General features: G+C 41.9%; 2 protein-coding genes across 4 annotated transcripts; one reads left to right on the top strand and one right to left on the bottom strand.

Moving 5' to 3' along the window:
* The first annotated feature begins 2,176 nt into the window (after nt 1-2,176).
* Nucleotides 2,177-6,468, top strand: LOC125525614 (G-type lectin S-receptor-like serine/threonine-protein kinase LECRK3). Its single transcript, XM_048690625.1, has one exon. It carries the CDS (start codon nt 3,305-3,307, stop codon nt 5,750-5,752), a length of 2,448 nt encoding a protein of 815 aa, XP_048546582.1. The 5' UTR covers nt 2,177-3,304; the 3' UTR covers nt 5,753-6,468.
* A 226-nt stretch (nt 6,469-6,694) lies between these two features.
* Nucleotides 6,695-9,573, bottom strand: LOC125525615 (protein YIF1B-like). 3 transcript variants are annotated; one of them, XM_048690626.1, is made up of 5 exons: nt 9,338-9,517; nt 8,136-8,311; nt 7,946-8,044; nt 7,694-7,845; nt 6,695-7,332 (listed from the first exon to the last, which is right to left on the bottom strand). In XM_048690626.1, the coding sequence occupies exons 2-5, from the start codon at nt 8,304-8,306 to the stop codon at nt 6,951-6,953; spliced, it is 804 nt and encodes a 267-aa protein (XP_048546583.1). In that variant the 5' UTR covers nt 8,307-8,311; nt 9,338-9,517; the 3' UTR covers nt 6,695-6,950. The 3 variants fall into 3 exon arrangements, with proteins under 3 accessions (XP_048546583.1, XP_048546585.1, XP_048546584.1); XM_048690628.1 differs by lacking the exon at nt 9,338-9,517 and adding an exon at nt 8,396-9,299; XM_048690627.1 differs by having other exon boundaries at nt 6,697-7,332; nt 9,441-9,573.
* Nucleotides 9,574-13,161: the final 3,588 nt, after the last annotated feature.

Genomic DNA, 13,161 nt, shown 5'->3' with positions numbered 1-13,161 from the left:
TTACCTTTGTATACATGATGAATTTACATCACACCATCACACTTGGAACAACTTTCTGAAATGGTGGCCACACAACAGGCACGCATGAACACATTCACATGACAAGCACACATGGACACGTTATAGTACAAATACAACAGGGAGATATATATCTATTCGCATATGTCCGTTGAAACAAAAAAGTTAAGCCGCAATAATTGTGCAAAACGGCAAGATGAAGCCACTCGTCAAACCAAATTTTAAATGGTCGGTCGTGTGCGGCGAATTTGATAAAATTCGTCTAAAGAATTTCCAAACATAAACATAAAATTGATGATCAGCAATCAATAAACTAGTAGCAATCACAGGAATGAAATCACAACGTCAATGCGCATCTTTTCCGTGTAGAGCTTATCTCAAATCGAAACACCATTGTATAGATTAAAATGGATTACCTTAAGAAGATCAAGGAAGGCATTCACACCGTCAAAATCACCACCTAGGAACGTAAGTCATTTTTTGCGCTAGCTGGAGCATGGCTCCCTTGAAACCGTCAATTTGAGAGTCCCTCCAGGGTCTGGCCATGGGCCGTGAGTGTTCCTCCTGGATTAGGCTCTCGACTGCTTTGAGTTTAGTGTGGGCCACTTTCTCAATGCAGCCCAAGTAACCAAGCAGCCTAGATTTGTCCCGTCAGAGTTCGTGGGCAACCAAACGCTCTAGTCGTAATCGATGCTTCTCAACAAATTAAATTGAGATCGATCATTCATATAGTGTGAACTCTTTGGTACAGGTCCATCCTATATGTATGACGCCTCTACCTATACGCGCTGCATGTTGAACTAACTTTAGGCATCTAATTTTAATGCATGGTCATTTCCATACTGAAAGTGTGAATCAATAACACATTTGTTGGTTCTATAAATTGAGCTACTATCTAGGACCAATCCAGATATATGTTTTGTCAATGTAGTCATGTAAAAACATGCCATATTTTATTTATGTGATCTATAACTTAATTAGGATATTAGAAGACAACTGATATATTACACCAAGCTCACATGTGACGCCCACAAACCTTGATGCCAATGAATCTACCTGTACAACCCTAAAGCTATCTAATCTATGATGATGAGTCTGCGAGTACAACCTATGGGGGTAAACTCGGTCTTCTTGCTGGTTTATGCATGTGAGCGATGTCCGTCAAAGTGGGCTAGCTAGCACCCACATTGCTAACATCATCACCCGCGTGACAGATAGATGCCACATCAGGTGATCCATATAATTTTCAACATGGCGATGCAAAATTGTAGCGATCTATCTATACTTAGACGACGATCCTTTTTCCTGGACTTCGGTTGTCGCCAATTGCAGTCACCCACCTGAACTGTAATGATCTAGACTTAGATGACAAAATTGTACGATTTTTGTGCGATGACGTGGGCTCGGGTCCATTTTACAAAGGTGGTGTGCTGTGATGCGCGAAAGATCCAGATACAAGGGTTCATACACCTTTATTCTTTCTTCTTCAAGAGTACGTAAAATGCATACCATTTCTTTTCTTTATACAAGAAAGCAGCGTAAAGATACACCATCCTTCTCAGGGCGCCAGCGACCAGAGCAAGGACACCAAAACACCAGGGAACAACAGCAGAAGAGGGCTAGCTACCCACTAAGTACTTGCTCGAGTTCCTCAACAATCTGCACACAAAGACCATTGACAGAACGCTGTTGGGAAACATTGCCAAACACGCGCGCATTCCTCTGCTTACATAAACTGCAGCATACAAGCATAATCGTGATCGGTGATGCTTCCATAAACTCCAGTCAAAACCTCACCGAGCATTTTTAACATGGTCCCTCTTACCTTCCCTTTTCACATGAAAAATAAGAGTATCTAATAGATCTCAACCGTTGATTTTATTAAGTAGTGGATCTGAGTGACTCTTTCATTCGTACCTCGCATGTGAGAAGAGAAGGTAGGAGGAACCCGAATATCCAATTCGGCTCCCGAACTCATCTACACCCTGTGAACAGTAAATTCAAAAAAAATAGAAAAAATCTAAAAAATTCAAAAAAAAATTGTGGTGAAAGATGCGAGGTACGAATGAAAGAGTCACTCAGATCCACTACTTAATAAAATCGATTTTATTAAGTAGTGGATCTGAGTGACTCTTTCATTCGTACCTCTCAAGTGCGTGATGTCCATGCCAAGTTTCAGCTCATTCAGATATCTGACGAGCTCTCAGCAAAAGAGACAAAATCAGGTCCGAACAGTGCAAAACAATAAACTTTTTCACAGGCCCAAAATTTGTCTTTTTTGCTCAAAGCTCGTCAAATGTTCAAACGCGCTGAATTTTCGAACGGACATCACGAAATCAAGCATCTTTCACCACAAAATAAATTGATTTTTTTGAATTACTTTACTATTTTTGGCGAACTTACTGTTCACTCCCGGGCTCAGATGAGCCCGGGAGCCAAAACGCCCTGTCGGAGGAACCGTATTGAAAGAGTAACTATTTTTCCTTAACTGAGACCGGTCCGCTCCTTGTCCACCACCAATTCTCAAGTGTGTCCATGATCAGTGGTGCCATGTTTGGAATGGCGAGAAGACCAAAGCACTTCTGCCAAACCTGACAAAACTTGCTTAGTCCGTCCACGATCAGTTGATACACTTTCTTTACATCAGACGCTAGAAAACACTACTCCGTACACACAGAGAACACATCCAAATCTGTAACGAGAGTGAGGTAAATTTAACATAGGAAATGAGTTGTTGATACCTGATATTACCTTCTACAGTCAATAAAGTCATCCATCTGCAAGCGTGCGTACTGAGCAAACTAAAACGTGAGAGGAAATGTTCAGCTTCCTGTCAGTGAGCAAATTTGAAATGTTCAGCTTCCTTTCGGTCAGCAAATTGTGCGGTCGAACAATGGCTTATATTAAGCTAATCGGTACCTTAAACTTTACGGCAGCTGTCAGATACACTGAGATGACTGAGAACTTACCATTTTGACGGAAGGTCCAGCGGAATTCCTCCTGGCCTTTTGACAATTTGACATTCGCCAACCACCCAAGGAAAGCATGCCGTGCCACTAAGTCTAGGGCATGAGAATTTGTTTCCGTTCAGCGTAGACCAGCACTAAGTCTAAAAGCCACATTAGGTGACGAGGCACCCAAAGACTTGCTGGATGCCTGGATCGTATCATGTTTATATACACCACAATGGCACGCTGATCATGCAAGAAGCTAATCAGAAATAAAGCCAGGATCAGCAAGAAGCTAATCAGAAATAAAGCCAGGATCAGCAAGAAGCTAATCACAAATGAAGCCACTATCTTTTGTTCTCCACCTTGCTTCGTTCCTTGCGCTCTTGCTCCACCAGCCTCATCTGCTTGCAGCGCAGAGGCTCACAACCGGATTGACACTCAGCCCCCCTGGCTACATCACCTCCCCGTCAGGGGAATTTGCCTTCGGCTTCCGGGCCCTCGACTCTGACCCCAGCCAGTTCCTCCTTGCTGTCTGGTTCAACCTCAACTTCACCCAGGCACCCGACCCTGCACAGGAGAAGGTGGTGTGGTATGCCAAGAACCTGGGTTCAGGCTCGGCCGTAATGGCCACGGAGTTGTCCGTGTTCAGCATCGGTCCCCAGCTCTCCCTCACTGACAACACCGGTAGCATAATATGGACGAACCCATACCCTAGCCTACAAGCCGGCTCAATTCTCGCGCTGCAAGACTCAGGCAACCTCCAGTTACTCGCCACCGGGGGAATGCCCATCACCTGGGAGAGCTTCCAGCACCCAACTGACACACTCCTCCCAGGTCAATCGTTGGGCTCTGGAAAGGCTCTTCTGTCCAGGCACTCCGACACGGTCTTCTTCCCCGGCCGCTACAGCCTGCAGGTGCAAGGCGATGGTAACATCGTCTTGTACCTCACAAACCTTGCCACCGGCAACCTGGATTCGCACAACGCATATTGGAGCACTAACACCTACCAGCCGGACAACCAGGTCGGCAACATGACTATTTTTTTTGACTCATCGGGCCATCTGTACTATCAGAGCAATGACAGCACTGTGGTTGACCTGATACCCCCGCATCCAAAGTCTAGGTTTGGTTACCACCAGCACGCATCACTCGATCCAGATGGCATCTTCCGCATGTACACCCGGCCGAAGAACGCCATGGGAAGGAGAAACTTGTCGTGGGCAGTCACGGGACAGTTCCCAACCGAAGGTTGCAAGATAAAAACCTCTATGCAAGGTTTGTGTGGCCCCAACTCATACTGTGTGTATGGTCCTAACGACCGGCTCGATTGTGAGTGCCCAAGCGGCTACTCCTATGTCGATTCTCAGCTCAGGTACATGGGCTGCACACAGGGGTTCATGTCGCAGAGTTGTGACGGGAAGAACCGCTCCGCCGAGTTTGGGGTTGTCACGCTCCCGAACACCACTTGGGGAAACTCGCCATATGAAGGATATTCGCACACCACAGAGGACCAGTGTGCAGACTCTTGCCTAAAGGACTGCCTCTGCGCCGCTGCTATGTATGATGACAGTTATTGTGCCAAGATGGTGTCATTGGCAGGATTTGGACGGCAAGGAGGAGACGTCGCCATGAAGGCATTGATAAAGGTACGGACGAGTAATCCCTTCGAGCTGGTGCCACCGAGAAGGATATTGCCTTATGTATTACTCGGTTGCTCGGGGTTCGTGTTGCTATCCGCAATAAGTAGTCTCATGTTACATTGGTACCTTAGGAAGAAGAACGCCAACCATGACTTTGTGAGGGCTTACACTGCAAAAGAGCTTTACAGAGCCACCAATGGCTTTTGTAAGTTGTTAGGCAGAGGTGGCTTTGGCGAGGTCTACCATGGGGTGTTAAAGTCGCTACACTCTCCTGACATAGCGGTGAAGAAGCTCATCAGCTCCAATGGTTACAGCGAGAGGGAGTTCGCGAATGAGGTACAGTCCATCGGCCAGATCCACCACAGGAACCTGGTCCGCATGGTTGGTTACTGCAAAGAGCAGGAGCAACGGATGTTGGTGTTCGAGTTCATGCCAGGTGGTTCCCTTCGGAGCTTCCTTTTCCAGCCTAAGCGACCAATGTGGAGTTGGCGTGCCAAGGCAGCACTCGGTATTGCCAAGGGCCTAGAGTACTTACACGAAGAATGCAATTATCCAATCATTCATTGTGACATCAAGCCTGACAATATATTGTTAGATGACAAGAAAAATCCGAAGATTACTGATTTTGGGATTGCAAAGCTTCTTAGTGACCAGCAGATGCACACCACGGTGACTAACATCAGGGGCACAAGGGGCTATATTGCCCCCGAGTGGTTCCAAAGTGATAGGCGCATTGACACCAAGGTTGATGTTTACAGCTTCGGCGTTGTGCTACTAGAGATGATATGCTGCCGGAAGTGCCAGGAGCCGGTGACCGGGCTGGATGGTGACGATTCAGTCACACTGTTTTGGTGTGCTGGTCAGTTGGTCTGTCATGGCAAGATTAAGGTTTTGTTGCATAATGATGACGACACCATTGAGGATTTGGTCAGAGTGGAGAGGTTCATGCGTGTTGCACTCTGGTGCATTGAGCAGAATCCTTCGCTCCGTCCGACAATGCACCAGGTGGTGCAGATGCTGGAGGGCGTGGTTGAGGTCGACACTCTACCTGCTCCTAAAAGCTCCAACTGTTCATCACCGTTGACCTCTTCGGTCGACGGGAGCACTCTGTTGCCAGGTGGTGCTAATCTTGAGATAGAGTGATATTCTGATAGGCTGCAGCTTCGAAATGATTTTTTTTTACTTTTCACCAATGCTAATTGTTGAGCCATTGTGTACCTCTAGATGGTGTAGCTAGACTTCAATCATGCCTTGTAGCTATTACATGTCTTCGAGTAAGTATTCATCCATTGTGCTCCACTTATGCAATAATCCTTTGGTTTGAGCACTAATTCATCATGATTTATTTATTTTTACCTTTTTGAAGTCACAGGATATCCTTCCTGGGTTCAAATTAAGTGTGTATAATGGTTTAGGAGAACATACCACATGGCAAGAGCAGCAGCAGCAAGATTTGGCTGAAAATTATGTCAGCAATTCATTCAGTTCTACCTGCCAGAGGGGAAAGTATTAGTGAACTAAAACTGAACTTTGTTGGGCATTTCTCATAAGAGCAATGAGTCATAATTCAGGGAAACCCATCTGGATGTTTCATAGATATTCGGCCAAAGATCAACTAACACAAGTTCATAAATCAGAGGCAAAGAAATGCTTATCTCTCATTTGTCGAACAGATACTACAGAACAACGGTAAGGTGAATGAATAATAACCTTGGAGGTGAATAATAACAAGAAAGAAAAATGTGAAGGGTGAATAAATAAAGGCGTTTGTATGCAAATTTCACTGTCGGTGTGCTTCCTTAGTATGCCTTTGTCACATTGGCAGTACCAAGTCACTTGAAAGCACCGTGACGTGGCAAATAACTTGATCAAGATTGATGCCAAACCACATGTTAGGGAACAATGATCAATTTGATTCAATTAGTAAATTTAGTTACCCAAGATAGATTCAGGTTACGCAGGCCTTAGCAAGTTAGCCTACAAGATAACAGCTGCAAATATATTAGCAGACGGCACAAATATGGACAATTGAAGATGTACTTTTAGGATAAGTTACTATCCAATATTCAAAATTCAATGTATGCATTTGTCTTCAGCTAGTCATAAATCATGAGAAAGTAACATCCTTTGCAGACCAATAAGATAACATTGACTGCATATTTTTTAGGTCCTCTATCAAGAAATTTACCACTCCAATAAGAGCCTGAACTATAGACAAGGCTACTACAAAAGTTCATCAGTAAGACAAAACCTCAAACTTTATTCTGATCGAGTTTTAGCCTCCGCCTTGAAGAAAAGAAAAGGAAAAAAGGTATCCCTGTTCCGAGACAAGACTGAAACATCAGCCCTTGATGTTGCCTAGCCAAAAAAGCATGGGGAATTGCGCGGCCGCGAGGAATAGAAGAAGGTAGTGGTTCCTGCTAGGATGTCTCTCATAAGTCCTCGATGCACCCTGCAGAACCCTCTTCATCGTCTTAACCAGGAACACTCCAGTGCAGATACAGAACCATGGCAGCACAAAATAGTATGAGTAGCTCCAGAAGATGCGGACAAGCATCGCAAGTGAGGTACCGGCAAACCCATAGCCGGCATATGCCACAATGTCAAGCAACGGCGATTCACCACTTCCCAGTGAGTAAAGTAGTGCTTTAATGAGGATGACTTGCATAAACCAATCGAGTAACCCTTTTGTGAACTGTATAGTCAGTGCCTCCGGGGTAAACCTGCATTCAGGAACAATGTTAATAATCAGACAAGCACCACTGAAGCATTAAGGATATCCTGAACATTAAGGAACACTGTTTTCCTCTAGAGAAATAAAATAGTGCATCACAAAAGTTAATCTCTACCCTTCAACCTTTCGCTAGTATCTGCATTTTACTCCCTCTGTACCACAATACTTGTAGCTGGGGGAACTAAACTTAAGAAACAAACAGAACCACTTGCCCTACAGCACTATAATGAAGTGACACATATATACAACCAAGTGATACATATATTACACTGCTCATAGAGTCATACTGCACATTTCTTCTAGAGTCCTACAAGTACAACAATCAAAAGTTGTCCTGGGTGTGCAGTTACCTTCCAAGAACACCCAAGGCATATCCAGCAACAACAATGTAGGTGGCAAAAGCCATCAGAGGGATGTACAGATCTGGAGCATTGATGTCTTGAACTGGAGGTTTGTATGACAGCCTTCCTCCCACTGGCTCAGTTATCCTAGTCCAGTGTCCCTGAAGGAAGAGAAACGATATAAGGATTGAGTGAGACCTCACAATCTGCAGGTCCGACACGAAAGAGGTTCTTGAGAAAAAGGAGGCGGTCAGTCCTTACCCGATGCAGAAAAGGAAACAAGACAACCTTCAGCTTGTTCCTCACATACTGGTTGTTCACTTGAAAGTAATATTGTGGATTGGACAAATATTGGGTGATCTGTATACGCAATCAAGCAAAACTTACATTGAATAGTTTTTCGAAAATCAAACAACAGGTATATCTATGAATGAAATGCATCCATGCTTACATTGCTTTGCATAAAGTCGGAGCTTGAACCTGAAAACTTCTCACTGTACACTCCTAGTCCACTTCGGATGAGTCCAGGTCCAGCTCCATACAAAGCACTTTGAAAAGGATCCACCTGTGAAGTAGTAGGCCTGCCTGCCAATCCTCCCAGATCAATGTTCATTGCTGCCATCACGGCTGAATAAACAAAGATTGTTCAAACCAATAGTCAGACAACAAGATATGAATTGTGAATGGTCATGTCATCTACAAACTACATACCACTTTAACTGCATCCCTTAGAATCCTGACATTATAGCCCACCATTGCTCTTATATACAAAGAAAAACCCTATGAAACTGATTTCATAATGTCCATCCATGATTTTATATATGACACAAACATTGTAGAAAAAGTACAGTAGATGGATCACCACGACCCAGATATGACTAGCAGCCATATGCCAACTTACAACAGAATGTGACGATGTTGAACAGAACATGTACTGTAAAGCTAATTCGAAAGAGAGGGAGAAATATCATGATATCTTATCATCGTTCATCAGCCCGTAGGTTAGCCCAGTCGCAGTGTCTAGTGATGATGCAATGACCAATCGCAAGTAGCTAGTCTAGTTTCACACAAACTTCTTCTATAAATGCATTGAGACACAGGGCCTTTTTCTCAAAAAAAAAAAAAGTTTCCCTTGAATACCTAAATATTTGAACAAATTATGGCATCCATAAGCATAGATCTACAGATAGCTTAATTTAAATTTTTTCAGCACAGCTTTACAGATAAATACCACTAACCAAATGTTCACAAGAAATGCCGAGCACACGATAAGCACCGAGTAGGAAGCCTAGGCATTAGAAGGATCAACCTGAACCTCACATGCGTCCCTCTCTAAAGTTTGCAACTGCTGTTTACTCAAACGAAATAAATACCCCAGATATCAAATGCAGAGCCTCGTCAGGAAGCCAATAATGTGAAAACAAATCCTGAATTACATCAATCTTGTAACTCGGCTAGTCGGCTTGAAGCATGTGTAGGTCTAACGGCCCGACATGACATCGCCTCTTATGCTAGTCCGGCGTACGAACTCAGAAAGCAACCTAGGAGCCGCAGTTCAATCCCCAGTCTCTAGTGTCAGATCAGATCCCGACGAAACGTCCGCACATGATACTAACCACGGAAATCTATAAACAGCAATTAATTCGTACTTACATCAAGAACAGATTCGAAACAGATCGCCGCCCCTACTGGTGGAACAGATTCGAATGCGGCAAAGATCTGAGACCAAGAACTCGAATAGTTTTCTTTTAGTCACCTGCGGTGATGCTTGCAACGGATTTGCTCGCGCGTGCTCGAGGAAGGGATTTCTCGGCGAGGGAAACGGGGAAATATTTTTCCGCGGCGTCCTCTGCCTTGTAGTACGAAATAAAATGTTTTCCCCCCAGTGAATTGGGCCTGCGTTTTCCACATGTCTCACGTGATCTGGGCCTGCGTATTTGGTTAGAACATGTCCAGCAGTCTAACATTTTTTGAGCTCCTATTTTCTTTTCTCAAGCAACCGACAGTAACCAACAAGAGGGTTTATGTACAAAGGTTTCATGTTTTTTTTGGAAAACGTGGCAAAAACCGCCAAGTTTTTTTTTGAGGGATAATCCAAGCTTTATTAACGATCAAAGACCACAGTTCGTGGAATACATCTTGGATTATGGGGATTACCTAGCCACACATGGCGTCCAAGGCCTAAAGAAAGTGCATGTTTTGCTAAGTCAAAAAAAACAACCGCCAAGTGACCAACTAAAATAGTACAAATCAACCAATACCGACCGCCACTTGGGCCCGGCCAAAAGTCAGGTCCGCTTCCTCTACACTATCTAGAAGGAGCGCAACCGTCGTATTTTCAAAGGCACTCGTCTCACCAACTTGCCATTTGAATACCCACCTATTTTCTTGAGCATCGATTTTTTTTTACCTTCTCCTTCAGCAGTTCACCCATTTTCAGAGCACTTGTTTCTCCTTTCTCTTCTACTCCATATTTTATTTGACACGTATTCTGACACCACAATAATTCAAACCTTAAAATATGTGTCAAATAAAAATTTCCACATTTTATAATAAAATGGCAAGCAAGAAACACGAGCAGTCCAAAAACCAGAATCACAAAAAATGAAAAATAAAACAGAAACACTTGCCATCAAACAAAAAAAAAATAGTTTTGCTGGGTTATATAGCATGAATTGGCCAATTGTCTATAGGAACACATACTGAAATTCTTTAATTGTCATGATAGTAATAAAAATCACAAAATGGACCTACGAGTATAACGAAGAGATTTTACTACAAAAATTGCCATAGAATATGTGTAAAAATTGGCATGGTAAATAGGCATGTTGAGTTGTCATCAGAAAATGTATATAGTTTGCCATTTTGGTACACAAAATGTTCGCATCTAGTAGTACCAATAAGTCATATGAAAACACATCAGGGAGTTTACCATGCTCCATGGAAAATACAAGCACATAAAAAAATTCATGATCCATGGCAAGAAACTAAATAAAAACCTATACAAAATGATGGCAAAAAATAAAAAAGATGTTCTCTAATTCATGGCAAAGAAAAGAAAATAAAAGGTATGAATGAGTGACATGGAAAATTCAGAAGTTTTAGATGTCTATATCTAGGCAAAATGTAGAACTTTCTATAATTAGAGATGGCAAAAAAATGTACTAGTGACATCGCAATTTTTTCGGAAAATGCTATGTCACTAGATCATTTTTTCTAAAATTTGCCACGTGGCAAACACAAATTTACCTGCATTTTCCTTCGATGCAAAACAAAAAAAATCTGACGTACACATGTTCTGTTCAACAAAATTGCCATGGTCCATGGCAAAAACTTTATAAAAAAGTGAACACAGATCACAAACCAAATTTGCCATGGCAAAGAGTGTCCATGGCAAAAACATAGGTGTCAATACAAAAGGTGTGGTACTTAAAACACATTTTCCATCATATGTGAAAAATCCAAATGCCAAGATATATAAAATACAATTGCCATGGTAAATACAATACATTTTCAATGTGACGAAGTTAAAAAAAATCTTAAATTTTCCATGATTTAGAAAATAAGACATTCCTAAATTTGCCATGTGACATTACAATGTTGTTCTCAAAAAATATTTCATGCGACCATTACATATCTCCACAAAAGGTTGTCATGGTTTGTGGAGCAAAAGTACTAAACTTACTATGTGGACATTTTTAAAAGTTGTACAGTTGCCATAATTTAGAAAACAAAAATTCTCTAAATTTTTCATGTGACAAAAAGTTGAAACGTTTGTAAAAATTGACATGGCTTAGAAAAAAAAATCTTAAATTTTTCGATGTGATATTACAATAATTTATATAAAGTATTCCATGTGAGCATTGTATATTTCCACAAACGATAGTGATGATTTAGAAAAAAAAATCATAAATTTACCATATGACATTGCAAAAAAATTAAAAATTGCTGCCATTTGCAGCGACAAAAGAAGAAGAAAAAAAGAATCTGAATTTGCAATGTGAGCAGTACACAATAATTTATTAAAAAACTCTAAATATGCCATGTTTGAGTAAACAAAATTTTCTGAATTTTGCCATGTAACTTTTCAAAATGCCATGTGGCCAATAAAATTTTCTCTAAAAATGTAATGTTTGAGTAAACAAAAATAATTTGAATTTTACCATATTATATTTCAAAAAAAATGCCTTGTCACGTTACAAGAAATGTCATTTTTTAGAAAATTTTCTCTTAATTTCTCCATGGACTAGTACTAACAATTTCAGAATTTTGTCATGTTTTTTAGATAGCATGGCAAAACTGTATAGGAAATCTGCGATATGCATGGTAAACATAAACAAATTTGTCCTGTAAACTTGACATGCATCGGTTAAGCTCCAAATCCGGCATGTATAATGGAAGCACCAAGTTTGCTAGGATCGCCAGGGGGAGGAGACACTGGAGCACATACATGCATTACTAGGTACGACTTTGATTGTACACAATAAGGATTGCTACAAAATTGCAATGTGCACACTGGATGGCAAATGGAAACAACATGAGATAAGGAGGCGAACCTTGTAGTCGAGGAGCATCTGAAGCATCTTCTGCATTGGCTCAATGGTGTTGGCACTCTTGAAAAACAAACATACCAAATCAATCGTCGAGAAGATGAAGGCACAAATCACGAGGGGTGAGCGGAGGAAATGGGGGCGAATGGGATGTCACCAGGCCTAATTATATGACCATATTCTTATGTGGATTGACATCTGCACTTTTGCATTGAGGTCTATAGTACCATACTCACATGAACCTACCCTTAAAAGGAAGAATTTCCCATTCTCTTTTCCTTTAGTTGCAGGAAAACCAGATTGAAAATTTATTTTAGGGCGAGCGCAAATTCTAGTAAAAAAATCATGTATCCTTCCTTTTGAATGAGCCGAGAAAGTTGTGTACCCGTCGGTGGTTGGGGGTGCTATTTGGTGTTAGTAGTGCTAGAAGTACAGCTACCGAAATTGCGTTGCTAAACATCGTATAATGATAGACGCTTCTTCGACACACATGGAGATATACCTCCCATAGCTCACCCCTGAATTCAAGGATATTATCAGCTTTGTTACTCAAATATAATAAGTCTTGCTTGGGCTGCTTTAATGGTAGTCTTTACATTTTTCTATTTCACTAGTAGTATGAGAAAGGAGTGGAATTTGAATTCAACAATGTTTGATGATTACTGAACTTTGATATATATTTTTGTTATCCTTTGGAAGCTGTGTGCGAGGGGGGATTTGAACCCCTGACACTGTGGGAATCATGGATGAAGCAAATCAAGACAGACCGGGCGTACTCCTCCTCGAGACATCATTTCTTGCGGACTCATCGCCTTCCTCTAGTGCCAAAACTCCTACTAGGTGGGATTGGTTTGCTTGCTCGTGTGATGGTCATCAGCTTATGGAGACATGATATAGAGTTTGAGAATACATCACATCAACCTCAGA

This window comes from Triticum urartu, chromosome 7 (assembly GCF_003073215.2).
Source record: "Triticum urartu cultivar G1812 chromosome 7, Tu2.1, whole genome shotgun sequence".
Taxonomy (NCBI): Eukaryota; Viridiplantae; Streptophyta; class Magnoliopsida; order Poales; family Poaceae; genus Triticum; species Triticum urartu.
Note: the sequence above shows the minus strand (reverse complement) of the source record. Positions and strands in the feature narration are given on the sequence as shown.

Excerpts from the sequence above, each read along its gene's own strand:
- LOC125525614 (XM_048690625.1), top strand. The coding sequence starts at position 3,305 with ATGAAGCCACTATCTTTTGTTCTCCACCTTGCTTCGTTCCTTGCGCTC.
- LOC125525615 (XM_048690627.1), bottom strand. The coding sequence starts at position 8,306 with ATGGCAGCAATGAACATTGATCTGGGAGGATTGGCAGGCAGGCCTACT. Across the intron at positions 8,045-8,135 it reads CCGACTTTATGCAAAGCAAT|ATCACCCAATATTTGTCCAA; the intron begins GTAAGCATGGAT and ends TTGCGTATACAG. Across the intron at positions 7,333-7,693 it reads GCCTTGGGTGTTCTTGGAAG|GTTTACCCCGGAGGCACTGA; the intron begins GTAACTGCACAC and ends TCCTGAATGCAG.